General features: G+C 35.6%; 1 protein-coding gene across 2 annotated transcripts in view; it reads right to left on the bottom strand.

Moving 5' to 3' along the window:
• The window catches only part of COL25A1 (collagen type XXV alpha 1 chain), a 1,631,546-nt gene that overhangs the window by 353,648 nt on the left and 1,255,748 nt on the right, over positions 1-22,150 (bottom strand). For both annotated transcript variants that reach the window (XM_044061344.1, XM_044061342.1), the window contains exons 15-16: positions 6,990-7,022; positions 6,786-6,821 (exon numbers count right to left, since the gene is read on the bottom strand). In XM_044061344.1, coding sequence (XP_043917279.1) covers positions 6,786-6,821; positions 6,990-7,022 — 69 coding nt within the window. The remainder of the gene's footprint in view (positions 1-6,785; positions 6,822-6,989; positions 7,023-22,150) is intronic.

Consider the following 22,150-nt stretch of genomic DNA (forward strand, 5'->3'; position numbering starts at 1 on the left):
CAAGAAGCGTAATACTTTTATTCCACTCAGTAACCCTGTGATAGCAGCATTCCATAATATTTGTGAGAATGAATTAAGAAGTTTATATGCTAATAATATAAAAAAGAAGTTTTATAACTTAACATATAGTGAATATGAAACTTTAAAAAGTTTAGAGGATAATCCTGATTTGATTATAAAACAAGCAGACAAGGGTGGGGCCACTGAAGTTATGAATCGTACTGATTGCATGACCTCATTGAATCAATTACTGCAAGATGAAAATACCTTTAAAATGGTGAATTTACTGGATGTTAAAAAATTGGTTGCTAATGTTAATATGGTAATATATGACGTACAATTGAATGGTGCTATATCTGTTGATTTATTTAGTTATTTGTCTGTGCCATGTCCTAGGATACCACAGATTTATGGAATACCAAAAATACATAAATCAGTCACCAGGCCCCCCGAGACCTATTGTCTCAGGTAGGGGTTGGGTAACAGAGCCTATATCTATGTATTTACAAAGGAAACTGAGTCAGTATCTGCAAATGTGTCCAAGTATTATTAAAGATACTTTAGACTTTTTAAGCAATTTAAAAGGCTGGTTGAAACTAAGAGATGAAAAAAATCTTGTTGAGAATAACTATCTGTAACTTTAGATATTGTATCTCTATTTACAATAATACCGCATGATTACAGAGTAGATGCAATATGTGATTTTCTTAGTAGTGAAGTATCACTACCAGCTAAAGAAATAGAGACTGTCTGTACATTACTTGATGCTGTTTTGATGAAGAATGTCTTTATTTTTGAAAATGAGCCTTTTTTACAACTACATGGGGTTGCTATGCTTTGGAGGATGTATAAGTTGAATTTGAATTAATCTATGATGACCCCAAGGAGTTTAGTGTGATCTTCAGGTTGAATAACAGTGTTATTAGAGGAAGTAATAGTAAAGGTGGATTTGAGGTGAGAGAGAGAGATCAGGGGAAAAATAATAAAGAGTTTGGCCTTTTTAGGGTTGAGAATGAGTAGATTTCTGGACAACCACTGTTCAGTGGATAGGAAGGCCTGTTGAGTAAGTGTGTGGACATTTGATATATTGTCTGAGATGGAGATGAGAGTCGAGTCATCTGCATATTGGATGAGGGAGGATTGTTTACAAGAAATATAGAGATCATTGATAAAAACATTAAATAGGAGGCGACTCAGGATGGAACCTTGTGGTACACCGGTTGGGACCGGTAAGAATGGAGAAGTGGAAGAGAGCCATTTAACAGATTGCTGCATGCAGGATAAGTAACTGGAGAAGCAGGCAAGGGAGGAAGAAGATATATTGAGGTCTGCAAGATTAGAATGCAGTAGGGGATGGAAGACTGTATCAAAGGCTTTGGAAAGGTCAAGAAAGAGACATGACATGAGTTTGTTACTGTCTAAGGCCTTAGCAATGGTATGTGTAAAGGATAAGAGGGCAGTAGTTGTGCTGTGGTTGGGACAAAAAACATGCTGGGTGGGAGTAAGGAGGTTATGCTGGAGGAGGTAGTTGAGTAGTTGTGAGTGGATGCATTTTTTGAGAATCTTAGAGAGGGGAGATAGAATAGCAGAGCAGAAAATATTCTTAAAAAACTGTAATGTAGCACTAGGAGTAAATGCAGTAGTTTATACAGATAAAGCAACTTTCAGCAAACACAGTTAACTAATCCTTGTAAGCAGAGCAGAAAACAATTCTTAAAAACTGCAGTGTAGCACTAGAAGTAAATGCAGTAGTTTGTACAAATAAAGCAGCTTTTAGCAAACACAGTTAACTAAGCCCTGTAAGCAGAGCAGAGAACATTCTTAAAACTCTGTAATGTAGCATTAGCAGTAAATGCATTAGTTTGTACAGAAGAAGCAAGATGTAGCAAACACAGTTAACTCTGCACTGACAGACAGTGCATAGTAGCAGTGTAAACACAGCAATAAATAAAGCAGTATGTCTCGCACAATACCTTCTAAAGCCAGAGAGCACACAGGTAAGGGGGGTAGAAGCTTCCATGTGGACTGCACAGAAGCTAGAAAGGATTTTAAAGATGGTGACACAGGAAGGAAGGGAAAGTTAAAGAGTCTGGGGGAGGGGTTGGAAAGAAAAGAAAGTGAAAGAAACCAGGGGAGGGGTTAGAGAGAGAGTAGAGAGGATGTCACAGTGGCTTAGCTGGATGGAACCAGTACTGACAGGGCTAGGTCAGCAGTGTGAAACAGCACTGAAAATAACAATCAGAAAGGAAGCAACTGTGAAAATCAGAGCTGAAGAGGGAAGAGGAGAGCAAGCCAGAGATGGAAATGTTGCAGATATAAATTTAAAACCAGGAGGCAAAGGGCACAGAAGACATACTAGGGGTTAACATAGTACTCTAGAATGTGGCTGGCACCATTAAACCTACATATACTGGAACTATTAAACCTACATATACATTAAACCTGCATATACTGGAACTATTGTTCTTCACTATTGGGAGAAAAAGTATATCTATAGTGACACTAATATTCTGAATAAGAATGTTGAGTTATATTTAAGATTTGTAGATGGCGGTTTCCTTATTTGGAACAGCACTGCTAGTGCACTGTCTGAATACATTTCATATTTAAACAACACAACAAAGTTTCTAAAATTTAAGATGACTTGCTCTGCTAATGATATTATATTTTTGGATGTACGCCTAGGAAAAAAGTTTAATAAGTTAGAAACTAGTATCCACAAGAAAAATGTGCAGACCAGTAGATATGTTCAAACAGTTTACATGCACCTCATGTCTTCAAGGGGATTGTGAAGGCACAATTTACTAAGGCTAGTAAACTCAATGCTGATGATTTGAGATTTGTTGAACAGATAAATGAAATGACTGATGAGTTTATAAGCAGCGGATAGAATTGGCTAGATGTATTAAAAATTGCAGAAGATGTTAAGATCCACAGGACACATTTTTTTAAGACCAACTCTTTTAGAAGATGAGTGTGTTATACCTCTGATTAAGCAACATTGGGATAAAATTAGATATGTCACCACTTACAATTTAAGAACTAATGATGTCAAAACGATTATATATAAGAACTGGATTATACTGTTAGAATCAGCAGAATTGCAGGCTATAATAGAAGATAAACCATATTTTTCTTATAGAAATCTAAGGAGCTTGAAAAGAAGGTTTGCTACAATGATTTCAAAAACAATAGAATAGGTAAAATAGGGACAAAATTTGGAACGTATAAATGTTTGGCTTGTAGTTGTTGTAATGATATTGTTATGCGCGACAGTGATAAGTTTATCCACCCTGTCTTTAATAAGCAGTTTAATTTCTACTGTGCAGCTACCTGCAATAGTGCAAATGTATTTTATCTTGGCTCCTGCATAAAATGTCCCTCCTTCAACGTAGGCAAGACTACTAAAAAGTTATGGCTCGCATTATTGAGCACAAATCTGACATTTGGAGAAATGATGATACAAATGCAAGCATATTATACATCATGGTATAGATCACTCTTTTAGGTTCACAGTCATTGATTTTGTACAAAAAGATATTAGAGGAGGTGATATTAATAATTATTTGGAAAATAAAGGATATGAATGAATTATTAGACTCCCTGCAGATTCAGAGCCTGGTCTTAATAACCTTGTCAGTATTAAACCTATTTTAGTGAAAATACAACAGCAAAATTTATAGGAATATTCTCTAATTAGTTTCTATATAGAAGCATGTGTTTTATAAAATGTTATATATATATATATATATATATATATATATATATATATATATATATATATATATATATATATATATATATACACACACACATTTTTATATGTGATGTTTCTTTAAAAAGTTTAATTTAAAAGTATTATGTGATTGGTTGGATGTGGTCATGTAATACTCAGTTGCTCTCATTTAAGTGTGATGTATGTAATGTGAATTTGTATTAGCATTGAGAAAGGGTGGTTTTGCTGCAATAAAAATGTGTACTGACAGTGGATTTGCTTTCATGTTTTCCAGTTACCATTGTATCAACCTTATTTATTCTTAAATTATTGACCTTATCAGAAAAAAAATATATGCCAAGAAACTGTTTCAAAAGATCTTACAATAAAAATGGAACAATTCACATAATACTTGTAAAATTACCAACATATATGTTTCAACACAGAAATAGTTTCTTACTGGTCAAATATAAAACATACCATATCATGATTACTCATGTATTAGGTATCCACATATTTAGAAAGCTTTAAAAATATTTTGACAATTTTTTACTTCTGTTTATTAAAAAAGTACTTCATATTGTACAAGGAAGACACTAAGTATATGGCTAACTGTTTTTTTTTTGTCTTAGGAAAATAATATATCAGTCATAATCAAAAGAAACAAACAAGGAAAAAAGCACTTATAAAGCACAAATCTTTTGAAAAGAAAAGACTTTTATTTTCTCTGAAATAGTTCATCAACTTAGCCTATTTCAACATGAGTACAAAGTGGCACAGTTAGCTTCTTTTAAGATGTAAGGCAGAACAAGAGGTGGGAAACTAAGGGTAGCACAGATCTTGCCTGAGATGTTTGTGTTGAGTTTCATTGCTGTTGTATGTGCATTGACAGACGGACCTCATTTCAGCTCATGGTCATGGCAAGAGGTAAACAGTTATGATATATTTTCATGTAGTGCATTTCAATCCATGAACACAAACATACCAATAAGCAAATGTAATATGCACACATACATGCACAAACATGCATGCACACTTATGTATACATATACACATACTCAGACTTGCATGGGTGAGTGAGTGTGTGTGTGTGTGTGTGTGTGTGTGTGTGTGTGTGTGTGTGTGTTTGTGTGTGTGTGTGTGTGTGTGTGTGTGTGTATGCATGAGTTAAAGACAGACTTCAAGAGATAATGATGGCTGTTACATTAATTGCACATCCTTTACTGCTAAAATAATATTCTGACGCTAAGATACAAGCACAAGCTATTTATTTTCAGTGGCCACACTAAAACTTCCAACGTGTTGTAACCCCCATTGTTACTTATCCACATTGTCAAGACAGAGCTTATAAGTGTCTATTTGCAGCACAACTTTGGAACATTCCTGATCTCACAATCCAACATTATTCTACACAAGAAGGAATAATGTTAGATATTGTAACAAAAAGTCTAATGTTATTATAAGGTCCAAGTGTAATGTATTAAAACAAGTTGAATGAAGCACATTTGTTAAAGTGGACAAAAGTGCTAAACTGGATTCTACTTACATTAATAAATTCATTCTGTTGATAGGTTTCCTGTGAAAGTGTTTTTTTTTTGACATAGTTGATATGAAGCAAACCGCCAGCATCAGTCTGCAAATATCTTTGTCCAATCTTTATTACTTCATTGAGTTTATCAAGACTGTATATTTTCTCATCTCTTGTTTAGACCTCTTAGCTACTTAGCATCCAGTGTACGTTATTGTGTATTGTTGTTTACTGTTGCTGTGTTATATATTGTTTTTTCTCAAATATTCACGGTAATTTTGCTTGTGGTTTGATCCATGGCTATAAACAGTCCCTAGGCTAGTTTGTGTTAAAAAGGAAGTGTTGTACATCACATGATGCATTATTAGAAGCTTCTGTCTAATTTGGTCTTGCTAGACCTAGTGTCCTAACCTGATAATTTACAACAAATGTAACATAAGAGCATTGAGAAAGTCAATTTCTAGATTGTTTCAATCTAGACTACCAGGAAATACCTGCATAAGCAATTTCTAAAAATATACAAAGGTCTAAGCTATACCATGTTCAAACTGTCAACAGCACAGCAGCCTGTAACTAAATGTACATTAAAAAAAACTAAAAAATAAAGGAGTGCAACTCTGTCTTCTGGGTTAATGTTGAAGGCGTTCTTTGCATTTTCCATTTTCTCAATATTTAAAATAATGGATTACTTTACTGGGACACATGGTAAATTAGGCAAGCCTTTTCCACAGGACAGATTTGATTGATACATAGTCAACCAGTACTAGGAATATATGGAAGAACATTTCTTCCCTCTCCAATTAAATTTTATCTTGTAGTGTTTTTTTTAATTCATTCCATCAATTTACATGTTGATAAGGGAACAGCAGTGTATTGATAGGTAAAGGAAATTTCTGAATACAAAACATTTAAATGATATTCAACCCACGTTCCAAATATTACCAATTTCTTCTTAGGGATTATTACATGATTACAAAATATCCATCTGGCTGGGAAAAGAAAACGATAAATGAGTGCTTTCAGTACGAAAGTAAAGATTTGAATTATAATGCCAGCATAAATATTTTTGCATATATTTTAGTATTTTCCCACACTAATTTCTGTTTATCCTAAATAGCTAAACAGCCTTTCACTTTCATACTCACTTGATACCTTTTTCTGGCGCTTGATTAACAGAACAAGAGTAAAATACAGACAATAGTTAAGTAAAAAACAGAATAAATAAGAAGGTATGCTTTGTTAGTGTGGTTGTACAGCAAGGAAGTAAACAGTTGCAGTGTAAGATACTGTTAGTGATGGGGCAGCATAATTTTATTCAAAAGCTGCTAACATTCAGTTCTGAAGTGATCACCATAAAAAAAAGTTTTCTGGTACTAACTTACCAAACTACAACAGTTAACGTTAAAAATACATACCAACTCTGTTTAAGAATGCTGATCTGAATGAGAAATGCTCTGCCTAGCATTTAAATGTATTTACTTAGAGCATTACACATTAATACTTAAAATAACTCCACCAGGAGAAAAATATCAGAACAGTTACCTTTTGCCCTGAACGACCAGGGACTCCAGGTTCACCCTAAAGAAAGAGACAAAAATAAATAAATAAATAACATAACGAAACACATCTCACACATCAAATAAATAAGTTCAAAATAAATACTGCCCAAACTACTCAAAGAAATACACATGTAAATAAATAATCACACCGTCACATACATATCTAATAAAAAGTTGAAAATAATACCTTAATTCCAGCTGCAGAAGATCCAGGGTCACCCTAAATTTAAAAAGAAAGTATAATCTACATCCGTCATACAGTGGTAACAATGTGATTTCCAAGGACAATCATAATGCACTATAGATGCTTTCCAGAATTAGTAAACTGTTCATTCATGGTATCTACCTATGAACCTAATAATTGTTACAATGGTTTATTAAAAATAGCTACTAAATTAAGGACTCCTTTTTTTTAGGATACATAGTCAACCATTGCTAGGAATATAGGGAAGAACTTTCCTTCCCTCTCCAATATAATTCTATGTTGTAATTTTTATTCATTCCGGCAATTTACATGTTATTAAGGGAACAGCAGTGTACCGAGAACTAATGGACATCTCTGAAAAGAAAACATTTAAATGATATTCAGCCCATGTTCCAAACACAGCCTTTGTTTTTTTGAGCTTTATTACTTACTGGCAACTTTTGCACATGAGCAAAATATCAGTGCCTTCTGCTTAATTTTATTTTGCGTAGTTGTTTTTCTCTGAATTCATAAACATTTCTTGTCATAGCACTGCCCACAGAAGGCAGGTATGCCACAAAAAATAAGTACGTAACTTTTAGTAATGAATAAAATATAATGCCACATAATATACAAAGTTTAAATGTGCAAATTTTGAATAAAATGGCAGTTGAGATTAGATTCTTGCCATTACCCTGGAATCAATGAAATTAGTTCCATCATGTGCATTTTAAAACTGAAACGTTTGAATAGACAAACAGTGGGTACTACTATCAGTAACTGTGTGGGGCTGTTATAGTGGTACTGTCTTTGGTATTATTTAAAAGGCATTGAATCACACTAACAATTTGTTTTTTAGACTTGGTTAAAATGTGCGTATCTGTAAACACTTGTCATATCAAATTTTAGTGTAACAGTAACATGGTTGCTTGTTTGTTTGAAAAACAGTACTTGTTTTAAGTATTTTATCGGTATTTTAAATATGCATTGTTTATTTCTGTATTTTTGGAACTGCAGTATGTTGCATTCAGTGAATCTTTCACTTGTATGCATTCATATGCATACATTGACACACTTTTATCAAACTGGATATTTTGTTTTGTGTTACAAAATTAGCTTTTGTGCTTTAGAGGGAAGGGTTCCTTTTAGGAGTGTTAGCTGCCACACCCACCAGCCTTTGGTTGTAGACCATATGGTGTGACAAGTGGGTTATTTAAACTCTTGCTTCTAAGGATGTGTGTATCTGATGAAGTTAAACTATTGTGGATTAACGAAAAGTGTCCTATCACTTTTGAGCTTAATATATACTGCTTTTGTGGATCTAGTTGGACTCAGCTGGTGTGTGATACAGGTCTACTCAGGATTCTTTGGTGTGGATTAGCAGTTTTTCAATTTCAGCAATTTGTTGTTTGTTTTTCTCTGAATTCATAAACATTTCTTGTCATAGCACTGCCCACAGAAGGCAGGTATGCCACAAAAGATAAGTATGTAACTTTTAGTAATGAATAAAATATAATGCCACATAATGTTTGTTTGTGTCTTTCGGCTTTTTCCCGGTTAGGGGTCGCCACAGCAGAACTCCAGTCCGCTAATGATTGGCAGTAGAGTTTTACGTACTGGCTTGCCGGGCCTAACGCACAACCTTCAATGAAGGAACGCCCATTCACGCATGTCGCTACACAAAAGACGCTCTAACTGAGAATCGAAGGGGCAGCGTCTAACTGTGAGGCGACAACGCTACCGCAGCACCACCACCGCGGTTTTATAATGCCACATAATGTACAAAGTTTAAATGTGCAAATTTTGAATAAAAATGTCTTCATACAACAAACAGTAGAACACGACCAAAGAATACGCTTTTTTCTTAGGCATTATCAGTTCACATCTTTGACACATGGAAGTGACATCAAGACATAAGTTAGTGAATGGGGGTTAGGCTGCCCATCCATACAATTAATACATATTCTATTTTCTGATTTGATATCTGTAATTAAAAGTAAACGGCTACAAGAAGGGGAACCACTGTGCTGTGCTTTTACTACAGACTCCTTGTGAACTACTCTTGACCATGTTAACAGTATGATTGTAATAATGAAGCAGTTTGAAACAAGTATGTGTACTACCAAAAAGTCCACATTATAACAACAGTATTGAGAAGGAAGTGTCACAAATACCAAATGTTGCAGCCATACCATCTGCAGCTACTGACAGAAGCCACTAGGCTGATTTTCCACATTTAATTGTACTCTTTCGAATGGAAGAAAGTCTGAGTTTAATGTACATTTGTGCAACAGTGGAAACAAATGTCTAAGAAGTAATAGTAATATGATTCTAGATAAATTAAACCTTGCTCTTAGGAAGCTTGGAACATTTTTTTTTTATTTGCAGAGTGCTATCCCTGCTAATATTGACTTCCAGTTAAGCCACATATTCAGTAACGGTTTGTACAATGCAATGCTCAATTAAAAGTAATATATAGTTAATATCAAAACAACACAGCAGTAATACTTTCTGATGTGAGTGTCACTGATGTCTGACTTTTGATTAACATCTATTTTCAATCTGATTCAAATGGTTCTGAATTCTGATGAAAGTAGCACATCCTTAGAGTAAAGCATATAACATCCATATAGTGATCAGTGTACTAAGAGATAGAAATCTCTTTTAATTCACAACCTGTGTGTGCTTTTTTTTTGTTCAGATAATGGGTTATCATTCAGTGACTACAATGTATGAGTTATGGTAAGGCTATCATTTCATCTGTTTTAAATTTCTTGGATTGATCCTTCAGTTTCCATTCATCCACAGAGTGACTCTGAGCAAATCTCTTAACCTGACAGTGTTACAATGTATTGTCTGAACAGAGGAAATTGTTCCTAGTGGGTTTACCATTTAGCAAATAAATAAAATAAAGTAAAATACAAACCTAGCACTATTGGATCACTATTCCAAGAAATAAAAAATGGTTGTTTAATAAGATCCAAGAAAGGTGAAACCAAAGTGAATTCAGCGAAAACTAAACTATATCGTCTTTACCAAATCCTTTGACCACTGAAAATAGACACAGCAGCAGAAGACCCTCTACTCTCAAATGTGGTTAGAAGCCCCTCCATACTACCCACTAATTATAACCAACTCTGAGATTATAGTAACTTGGCATAGGTTATAACCACTTAAAAGGTATCTTATTTAACCACAGGATTTGGCAAGCAGGACTTGGTGAATCACCCTTGGTTAGATTCACTTACATCATTCATCATGCTTGAATTAAAAAAAAATGTGGGATACTGTTTCTGTCTCTCAGCTATATGTGAGGGAATGCAAAAAGCAGGAGTTCTCAATTGACCTGGAGAGGTATTGATAGCAACTGCTGTGACATGGATGCAGGTGTCCACTTTGCAAAGTTAGGTTTGTTCCATCTGATGGAACACATAATCAGCCAAAGAGGAACAGCAGTAACTACAATGAGAAAAGTGATATCATTTGTCTGAGGTGAAACACAGGTGGCTTCAGATTAGTGCCACAGTATGCCTTTAGGTATTGATTTACTGGGTGTATCTCCAAGGAAGTAAAGTGACTGGTCTGTTAAGTACCTTCTCAGCTCACCAGGATTGCTAAGATAAGACTTTCTTTATGTGATGGCTACACTTTATGTGACAGACTGCTTAGTGTGCTGCACTGTGCTGTAATAACCTTTGTGAAGGCAACCCAGTGACTCAAACTCTGGAACACAGCTGTGCATACGATGATGAATTCTAATTCTGGAACACAGCTGTGCATATGATAAATTCTAACTCTGGAACACAGCTGTGCTTATGATGATGATGAATTCCTACTGTGGAACACAGCTGTGTGTGTACAATGAAGAATTCTAACTCTGGAACACAGCTGTGTGTGTACAATGAAGAATTCTAACTCTGGAACACAGCTGTGCAGACGATGAATTCTAATTCTGGGATACAGCTGAGCATATGATGATGAGCCCTAACTCTGGAACACAGCTGAACATATGATGATGAACACTGACTCTGGGACACAGTTGAGCATATGATTTTGAACCCCAACTCTTGGACACAACTGAGCTTAAGATGATAAACCCTAACTCATGACAGAGTCTAGTTCAGTGACACAAATAAAGGACCAGGGGTGGTGAAAACAGAACAAGGATTATAGAGCAATGCAAATGAAAACAGTAAGACAATGAAATCCACTCATATATGATCATCCAACCAAGAAGGGTGACTTGCCTAGTGCCTTTAAATATCCTGGTAGGAAAACCTCAGTTTTTTCAGATTCCAACCTGCAGCCTATTTGTACAAGTTCTACAACCTTCCTTATGTACTTTGAAAAGCAAGAAAACCTCTCCGTCAACAATTCAACTCTTTTCAACTCTACGGGCCTCCCAAGCCCAGATTTACACAGCTTCCACATGAAATACATCTGACATTAATATCAACATCAGAAATGAGGAATAACAACACAGGGTAATATGCAGCTTTGCTACCCTACAGAGCACTGCAGATATTGCTGGAATTAAAGCTTAGGCTATACCCATCAATGAAACCAAAAATTCATTCCATTGATATGCTATGCCTCAATAGTTGCATGCAGGCTGTCAGACTAATTTCTAACTGTTGCATTATGCCACAGGTATCTGCACTTATGAAATGCTTTATTTTTTTTCCCTGTAAAATTGGAACAATAGATTGTGGCTTCATAGCTAACATAGTGTACCGGTGTCCTAAAGCTCACTGATGGTGAAAGTATAATACATACTCATACCGATCCTAGTTAGAATCATAATTACTCCACCCAGTGAATATGAGCAATAAATGTAATGATCTGCCTACCCCACAGAGCTTTACCAGTGCTGCTGTCGGCAACACATGATGAGTCTGCACAATGACTTATGTGAAAAATGGGAGCTGTCCAATAACATGAAATGAAGCCTTGCTATCCTAGCTACTTCATCATAGTTTAAAATTAGCTGTGGCATAGTTATCATCAACCACTTCAGGCCTTCCTTCCTCACGTACCCCCCACAGCATGCACCCTTATTTCTGACATAGTCTCACTAGAGCAGAGAAATCCATGACCTCATTACCTACTCCTTGAAACAGCACCTTCTTTATTCATTCCTGCGGTCTACCATGTCTGGCTTTTACCGACTTACTTCCCTTTTTTCCTTATGATAGTGTTAGGCACTCATCTTTAGCATGTTAGTGGGTAAATATCATTTCACCTCTAGTTGTCATTTGTTCTAAGCTAAGCATGTCAGGGCCCTCAGCTTTGCATAACCCCACTCCCACTCCACCTAACCATTTGTGTTGCCTATTTCCAGACATTTTACACTCTCCCAATGCCCTTCTTAAAGTACATCTTGCAGAAATGCACACGGTACTCTATGTACCATCTGCACAAGCTATATAATACAATAGCCATTACTAAACACGATGGCAGACGTTTTAGCTCTGGAAGCTGTTCTTGTGAACTGTACACAGTGGATACTTCTTTGCAGTATAACTTCCTTTTCAGCCCTGGATGCTGTTCTTGTGAACTGTACACAGTGGATACTTCTTTGCAGTATAACTTCCTTTTCAGCCCTGGATGCTGTTCTTCTGAACTGTACACAGTGGATACTTCTTTGCAGTATAACTTCCTTTTCAGCCCTGGATGCTGTTCTTCTGAACTGTACACAGTGGATACTTCTTTGCAGTATAACTTCATGCTCATTTTCTTCCTTTCAGTTGGTTAGACACCCCCCCCACCCCCCATGCACACAAGGTCTGCTATACTGCTGTTGCCTGAATGAATAATCTTGCATGTTGGGCATTAAATCCTAGTTAACAATTCTACTGCCTCAAGGAGTCATTTCTAAGGGCTCCATCAATTAAATGCCCCTGTTCTGAGTCATTATCTCCACCATGACTTTGTCCGTAAACTAGTAGGTTCTTTAGCACAACTGGCACAATACATTTGCAGTGAATATAAAGATGATGAAAGGACCAGCCATCAGTCTGTGGGTACCCAATCAGTTACTGCCCTTTTAGATCGGTCCACCACCCCACTTACTTTTACTCTCGTCTGCATCTCAGTATACCACGTTTTGTCAATACAGCTGGCCATCATACAACTTAACCTACTCCCTTAACTTTCTTACCAACCTCCTGTACAGGATGGCTTTGAATGCCTTTTCATTGTATGCATTGGTTTATGCACTCTGACTAAGATATGGTAATATTACTGACTCATGTTAGAGTAACTTGATAATCCATCCATGAAGCTGTGTTAATAAGGATCTTCCACTTCCCTGACTCTAAAGAACAAAACCAACCTTAGAGTGTCTTTTCCATCATTTTACATAGAAATGATTTCAGGGTTGGTGCACTACTTTCAGAACCCTTTCTACGTACCCTCTTTGCAGCAGTAATGCTACAAGGGTCTGATATGAGTTACTTAGTACCACTTAATTTTTAATGGCGTGACTATATAGCCTGACTAATGGTCACTACCACTGCCACTTTCCACAGAGTTCGGAGTAATAATTGGTTTGGATTTCAGGGCAACAATTTCTGTCACTTTCCTAAGTGGGTCATCATCTCAGCAATTTCTTGGAGTGTTATCTCCCCTACCATTACTACAGTCATCCAGGCTAGAGTGGTCCTGGTTTTGTCTGGAAAACAGAAGTGAAGTACTCATTGTCTGCCCCACCTAGCCTTAGGCATTTTAATTCTGCTTTGTCTTAACCACTGTAGGGTGATAACAACTGGATGACAAGCAGGTATAGCACTGCTACCCTTTAGTAAGGATGATCCTTCTGCAGCAGGTTCAAAGTCAGTAACAGTGAGAGTATTTTTACCCACGACACATCTACCCTAAAACAAGAAGCCTGCTATTTCCATGGATTCATTTTCCAGGAGTCTTCCATCTTAGCAATATGTAAATAACACATAATATTTCTAAAACAAGAAGGGATTCAGATCACAGGCAGATTCAAGAAACAAACTCAGAAATCATGTACATGGTGCTGGGTTTAGATTGCAAAGGTTTTATGACTTCATTTCATTTAATTTTCACTTACTCATGAAATTGAACAATGAGGAGTCCATGAAGGAATGTATATTGCAAAGTTCCATACCACAGTTTGATTTTGACTGCATCTATCAAAAACATGGTAAATCTGAAAAGGCATGCTTTTCTTAAAGTGCAATGCATGCGCGTCAGTAACTGCATGCCATTGCTTGGATCATCTGACCTTCTTTGACAGCTGCTCAGGTATATCAGCTCAGCTCTATTTGCACACACCATGTATGTTTAGTTACATATGAATGGGTTGCTAAAGCTTCTCTGTAAGTCTGTTATTGGTAGCCAGTCAAGCAGCCACCTACAGCAAGACAGGCTTTATATTAACTGTCAAAGAATACTGTTTCTCTGAAATGTAGTCGCTTACTCTAGAAAGAAAATAATAAAGTAAGGGGGTGTGGTGTGCAAAGGCTTGCACATTGGAGGTGCAGGGGTGCCCCCTGTAAAATTTGCTTATTTATTTATGTATTTATTTATATCTCTTTGTATTGTAACATGTATTCTGAGCTACTGTGCACTGGAGCTTGTGCAATGTGAGTTTTGTTTGTGGAGTATTTCTGAGCTGAGCTTAGCTATTTCAAGGAGTCACAATGAGCCAAATGAGGATGGAGACCAGCCATTGTTTCCCACTTTCTCTTACTATATCAACTACATATCAGAAAAAATCATGCAAAATGGCTGAAATGGATAAGAGAGGAATTTAAGGCATTAGAAAGAAGTCTGAATAAGATGCATTGGTGATATGATAGGAGCAAATTTCAAGCAATGAAGTGGAACACTAATTTTACATACTTGGAAAGACAACATCTTCAAACAAATCAGTTTTTCCTGTCATGAAACAGCCACTGAGTAGGGAGGGTCAACATTAATTCTAGATCTGAATTAGTTATGTGACCATTTGTGAATACTACAGCAAATATTTATCTGGTAAATGTCACGGGCCTTTCTAATAGTTTCCTTCCTGAAAATAGACTAGGCATTCTCCTGTATGGTGGAATTGAGAGAGGCTAGCATCACACTCATTTGTGATTAATTCTTAGGATATTCTTTTTCACTGTTTATATTTTTACTGCATATTCTGCATTTGCCAGAGTACTGTATAGAGAAAGTGAGCAAAATCTTAACAGAGGCAGCTGATGAAATTATCCAAAATACATCACTGATTGTATTTATCTATTAACTCAAAAAGTGAACTGATTGTTCTTGGATCATTTTCAGCCATGATCAAAGCCAAAATGGCAAGGGTGCATGTAATATAAATACACATGCATGCACACACACACACACACACACACACACACACACACACACACACACACACACACACACACACACACACATATCTAGCTACATACATACATATATATATATATATATATATATATATATATATATATATATATATATATATATATATATATATCGAGAGAGAGAGAGAGAGGGAGAGAGCTGCCTTGGCTGTTGTGACTTTTGCAATGGTTTGTGAAAAAGATATCAGACGTTGTTTTGAACTTAATCCTGGCAATAATTTCTACAATTTAACTTTAGATGAACAAAGAGCATTGGCAGATTTAAAGGTGTTGAAAGCACTGGAAATTACGCCCGCAGATAAAGGAGTGGGTATAGTAGTTATGGACAAAAGCTTCTACTATACACAAATGACTAAAATGTTGGAAAATGAGGAGACCTATATACAGGTCTCTGAAAGGACTGTAGAAGGAATTATGGAAAAGGTTTCATTCTTAATTTATGACCTCCTCATGACCAATATGGTATCAGAAGAGCTGTTTAAGTATTTCAGTGTTTCCCATCCTGTGGTTCCGATACTATATGGTCTACCTAAGGTGCATAAAAAATTGAATTGTCCAACCATGAGATCTACAGTCTTGGGTGAAAGTTGGGTAACTGAACTCCCTGTCCATTTTTATTGATACAACTTTACGCCCTGTGCTAGAGGCTAATCAGACTGTGCTGAAGGATAAGAAAACATTTTTAAATTACTTCTATGTTGTTGAAAAGGACCTACATGTTGACAGTTTCTTATTTCTTACTATGGAGGTTGTCACTGCTTACTGTAATTACCAATGTATGGGGGGGGGGGGTAGAGAATATTACAGAGTATTCAGTGACTAAAAAATGTTTAACCTCTGATAAGATCGATCTCGTGTGTACTCTTTTAGAAATTGTTTTAGAGAATAATGTTTTCATCTTCACGGATAGTTACTTCTTACAGAAAATTGGCGTAGCTATGGGCACATCTTGTGCGAATAGCTATACCAACTTGGTGTTGTAGTGGGAGGAGATGTGCATTTTGCACAATAATAACTTTACAGACTTTCTACTCTGGTATGTGAGATTTGTGGATTATATATATTTTTTCCTTTGGAATGGTTCAGAAGACTTATTGTTAGATTTTGTTGAGTACCTTAGTAATGCCACACCTTTCCTTAAGTTTACATTCAAATTCTCTAAGGAACAAATTGACTTCCTTGATGTAATGGTGAAAAAGACAGAGACTTGGAATTTAAGGACGAGTCTTTATAGGAAACCACCTAGGAAAAACTCATTGCTGTGTAAGAGCAGTATGCACCCTAGACATGTACATACAAATGTTCTGAAAGGGCAGGTTTTACGAGTTATGAGGCTGTATAATGAAGAGCACTCCTTGATGGGAGCACCTAATGATCCTAGAAGTGATTTTCTAGATAGAGGCTACTGGAAAAGAGAAATCGATGACTGTGTCACTCAACTTCTAACAGAAAGAAAGACAAAAGGTAGACCTTACTTTTTGGAATGTAGTAGGGATGAGAGGGGGTCCTCTACTGATAGTAATGATAGATATGTTAGAGTCCCCATGACTTACTCCAGTAATGTGAATACGTTTTGTGATATTATTAAGAGGAATTGGAATATTTTAAAAGCCTCAAAAGAGTTGACTGGGTTAATTAGTGAAACTCCTGTTTTCTTTTAAAAATAATATGTCCTTGAGGAGACAGCTATGCTATAGGGCAGAAGTAAATAAACCATTAGGTCACAGAGACAAGGGACATACCCATGTAGGAACTGCAGTGCTTGCAGTTCTGTATATGTAGGCCCACCTTTTCTATCCACACATAAAGGTACAGTCTTAGAACATAACCTCTATGCAGATTGTTCTACTAGGAATGTTGTCTACTATAGCGTCTGTGTGGAATGCAATGCATTTTATATAGGTAAGATGAATCAATCCCTAAGGGAGTGCATTCTGGAACACTTAAGTGATATTAGGAACAACAGAGAGAGTAATACACTTGCTAAACATATCAGGGAATATTGCATAAAACACGAGTTTAGGTTTTTAGTACTTGAAATTGTTAAAGAGAGCTTTAGGAAGGGGAAATATTAAAAATATGACAGAGTTAGCCGAACTAAGATGGATAATATATTTTAATGCAGATAAGGCACCAAGCATCAATGATACTGTCTCCATTAAACCAGCTTTACAAGAACACACACTCCCACACTGACTTCATTTTACATGATATATTTTTTATACTACATTTTTAATCGCATTTTTCATTAATAATATTTTTGCTATTACTGTTTTAATAGAATGTAGTTTTAACTTTTGAAGAAGTAGTTGTGCTTATATTTTAATGTGTTCCTGCTTGAGTGTTCCTTTAAATTAATTGGAATGCTAAATAATTAATTAATCATTGCTTTTGATTGGTTTAAATATTTTTTTAAATATGGAGATGTTGATTTTATTGTATTTGAGTCTGAAGAAGCAGCTGTGTGGCTGTGAAAGTGCTTACTCTTTATTAAAGTTGCTGTACACCTAGTCATGGTTGGTCCTCTTTAGTTCTATTTGACATACATATATATAGCCTCACTGCTCTTGGCAGCCATCTGGCAAATAAAGCAAACCTTGCCCATTTGTTTTCCACAGGGTAACAGTCATTATCAACAAGACCATTTCACAGGCATCAACTGGGATTTTTTTGCAGTGCAACCTAATATACCTAATATGAGCTCTGCAGGGGTGCTGGACATGCTATGGGTGCTGTATGGGGTTTACGCTCAATTTTGCAAGTAATGTAGTCCCTCAGGTAACTGTACTGCCATTTGAGTGGAATGGTCCTGCTGGGAGTCAGGGCTTCACTGGGTGCAATATTGGGAGACACATCTTAAAATGCGATATATACCATAAACTGTAAAGTAAATAGTACAGTGTAAGCAATAACTAACACAGGTGCAATATAATATATATAATAAACAATACTGTAAATAGTACAGTGTTAGTAATTAGTAACAGAGGTACAGTATGATATGCCCAGTAAACAGTCCTGTCAGTAGTACAGTGCTAATAATAGGCAGCATAGGTGTTATATGATATATACAGTAAACTGTACAGTAAATAGGACAGTGTTAGTAATAAGTAGCATACGTGCAGTAAATGAACAGTAAATACCACTATAAATAGTATATTGCTAATAATAAGCAGCATAGGTGCAGTATATGTACAGTAAATAGCACAGTGCTAGTAATAAGCAGCACAGCTGCAGTATGATATGTACAGTAAACACTACAGTGTTAGTAATAAGTAGCATAGGTGCAGTATGATGTGTATAGTAAGTAGTATAGTGTTAGTAATAAATAGCACAGGTGCAGTATGATATGAATAGTAAATAGCACTGTAAATAGTACAGTGTTAGTATGTAGCATAGGTACAGTATATGTACAGTAAATAGTAGTGTAAAACAGTACAGTGTTAATGACAAATAATGTAGATGACGTATATGTCCAATAAACAGTACTTTAAATAGTACAGTGTTAGTAATAATTACTCTAAGTGCAGTATGATATGTACAGTAAATAGCATTGTTAATAGTACAGTGTTAGTAGAAAGTAGCATAGGTGCAGTATAATATGTATAGTAAATAGCACAGTGTTAATAATAAGTAGCATAGGTGTGGTATAATATTTACAGTAAATAGTACTGTAAACAGTACAGTGTTAGTAATAAAAAGCATAGGTGCAGTATATGTAGAGTAAACAGTACAGGGTTAGTAATGAGGTACATAAGAGCAGTATGATATGGATAGTAAATAGTACTGTAAATAGTACAGTGTTAGTAATGAATAGCATAGATGAAATATGATACGTACAGTAAACAGTACTGTAAATTGTACAGTGTTAGTAACAAGTAGCACAAGTGCAGTTTGATTTATATAGTAAACAGTACTATAAATAGTATACTGTTAGTGATTAGTAGCATAGTTGCAGTATGATATATACCGTAAACAGTACAGTAAATAATACAGCACTAGTAATTAGTATCATAGGTGTAGTATATGTATAATAAAAAGTAGTGCAAGTACAGTGTTAGTAATAAGTAGCATAGGTGCAGTATATGTATAGTAAAAAGTAGTGCAAGTACAGTGTTAGTAATAAGTAGCATAGGTGCAGTATATGTACGGTAAACTGTACAGTAATTAGTACAGTGTTAGTAATAAATAACACAGGTGCAATATGATATATAAAGTAAATAGGATGGTGTTAGTAAGAAGTAGCATAGGCACAGCAGGATATACATAGTAAACAGTACTGTAAATAGTACAGTGCTAGTAATTAGTATCATAGGTGCAGTATATGTATAGTAAAAAGTAGTGCAAGTACAGTGTTAGTAATAAGTAGCATAGGTGCAGTATATGTACAGTAAACTGTACAGTCAATAGTACAATGTTAGTAATAAATAACACAGGTGCAATATGATGTATACAGTAAATAGTACAGTGTTAGTAAGAAGTAGCTTAGGTGCAGTATATGTGCAATTAATAGCAGTGTTAATAGTACAGTGTTAATACTAAGTAGCATAAGTGCAGTATGATATGTATAGTATTCATTACAGAGCCATTGCTTCAAATCAGAAAAAAACACTGTCTCACTATTATGTTTCTGAACTTAAACTCTTTGTATCCTCCCCAGGCACCAAAAAACTGATTATTTTTTTTGTGACAAATTCAGCATGATTGCAGAAGGGAAATTTGGTTTCTGCCATTTTCTGTGTATGACAAATTATTATTGAACTGAACTTCTCAACAATTTGCACTGCAGTTATGTTTGGTTCTTACACTACCATGTAGATTGCTCAGTCACCCATGTACCAACATTGTAGAATGAAGTGATTTTCAAAGTATAAATTGTATAGTTTATTATTCTGATACGAGCACACTGCTTAATAGCAGCTGCCAGTTGTCAGAACGGTTTCCATTATTCATAGCAAATAATACATTTCTCTCTGGATGTTTCATGCAACTAGCCTTTAATATATAAATAGTCTAGTCAGTTTTTGCAAATAGCACCTTTGCAACTTCTGTACTGCAGCTCTTAACTGTTTTTTTTTTTTGGTGAGAGAAATACCATAAAATGATAATAATAATTTACATTCCATACTTTGTACCTCCTTATTGTTTCTATCCTGTGGTGTGCACCAGCTGATTTTGGGGTGTCTGGATTTAAGTAATAGGGATTTCAATATTTGAAATTCTGTGTAAAGCATTAGACATAGTCACAGAAACAACAGACAGATCAAAGTATTTCTTATCCAGGGCAACATATTTTATAATGTTCTCAAAAACGTTTATCATTAATAAAACATTGATATTAAAAAGTAGACATTTCAAGTGTTGACAAAATGTAAATGAAAAAACAGCCAGTCATAAGACTTATGAAATAAAAAGTATTTGTTGCAAAAGGAGAATTGCTGGCATTGCTGCTTGTATTCTGCATGATGTCATGTTTTCATAATGCACTTTGGATTTTCAAAGCTTTCAGTCTGTATAGAACTTTAGCTTTAAAGTTAAAGCATTGGAATGCAGCACAAAATTTGTAGTTTATATGATCTCAAGTTTTAAGTAAGCTATGATACATTCTTATACCAACAGTCCCCTTTAAGTATTTATTTGTTTTACAGCACACATAATTTACGTTAAGCTCACCTTTTATGAAAGCAGCTTCTCGAGATGAGTATTAAATCAAGAAACTTAAATGGCAAGTTAAAGGCTGTCATCACAGAGATCATCTGGCAAAAGCAGACAGATTATATCTACAGTACATGGCCTGTGTGTGGGACAGGGTCATAATTACATCCTGCTGACCCTTTTTTCCTTCTTTACAGCCAGAGTCTGTCTGAAGCTGTTATGTATTAGGTCCAGACCACTTACATATACATTGTTAATAATTCATGTAATTTAAACTTATGTTATGAACAAGGATAATTATAATAATAGATGCTAACACACAGTGGAGTAGCAATGCAAGTTTTTGTTCATCAATGAAATAATTTATTGTTTGTTTGTGTCTTTTGGCTTTTCCCGGTTAGGGGTCGCCACAGCAGAACTCCGGTCCGCTAATGATTGGCAGTAGAGTTTTACGTGCTGGCTTGCCGGGCCTAACGCACAACCTTCAATGAAGGAACGCCCATTCACGCATGTCGCCACACAGAAGATGCTCTAACTGAGAATCGAACGGGCAACGTCTAACTGTGAGGCGACAACGCTACCGCAGCACCACCACCGCAATGAAATAATTTATTATTGGATAAAAAAAATGACTGCCTTGTACTGTCAAGTCTGATTCTCTTTTACAAAAGCTGGACAGACTTTAACTCACAACAACATGATAAGCCAAGCATATTTCATTCATCATTAGAAAAAAATGCTAGTCTACTTTCTAACACATTACATGAATAAAGTACAAAAGTTACAGACAAGTGGCTGTTTGCTATGTTATCAGGCAGTAAAGGTTTTCCCTTGGCATCTGGGATTCCAAACAGTAATATTTTAAATAAATGTACTGCTGTTTACTGTCTTTTATCATATACTTCATGTTCTTCAAAAGCTGCTAGGTGGCCATGTAGGGAGTTAATGTAGACTTCAATAATTAATTCTTTCATGTCATCAGTTATCCGAGCTTGGTTGGATATTCACCTGTCAGTACTGATAAGGAAAATATAATAAAGACCTGAAGACCAGCAAATAAAACATCTATACAGAAAATGTATGAGCTGGTGCAAATTTCAGGAGTCTAATAAAAAAGAC

The sequence above is a fragment of the Protopterus annectens genome, chromosome 2.part0 (genome assembly GCF_019279795.1).
Source record: "Protopterus annectens isolate FY-2018-M chromosome 2.part0, PAN1.0, whole genome shotgun sequence".
Lineage (NCBI taxonomy): Eukaryota > Metazoa > Chordata > Ceratodontiformes > Protopteridae > Protopterus > Protopterus annectens.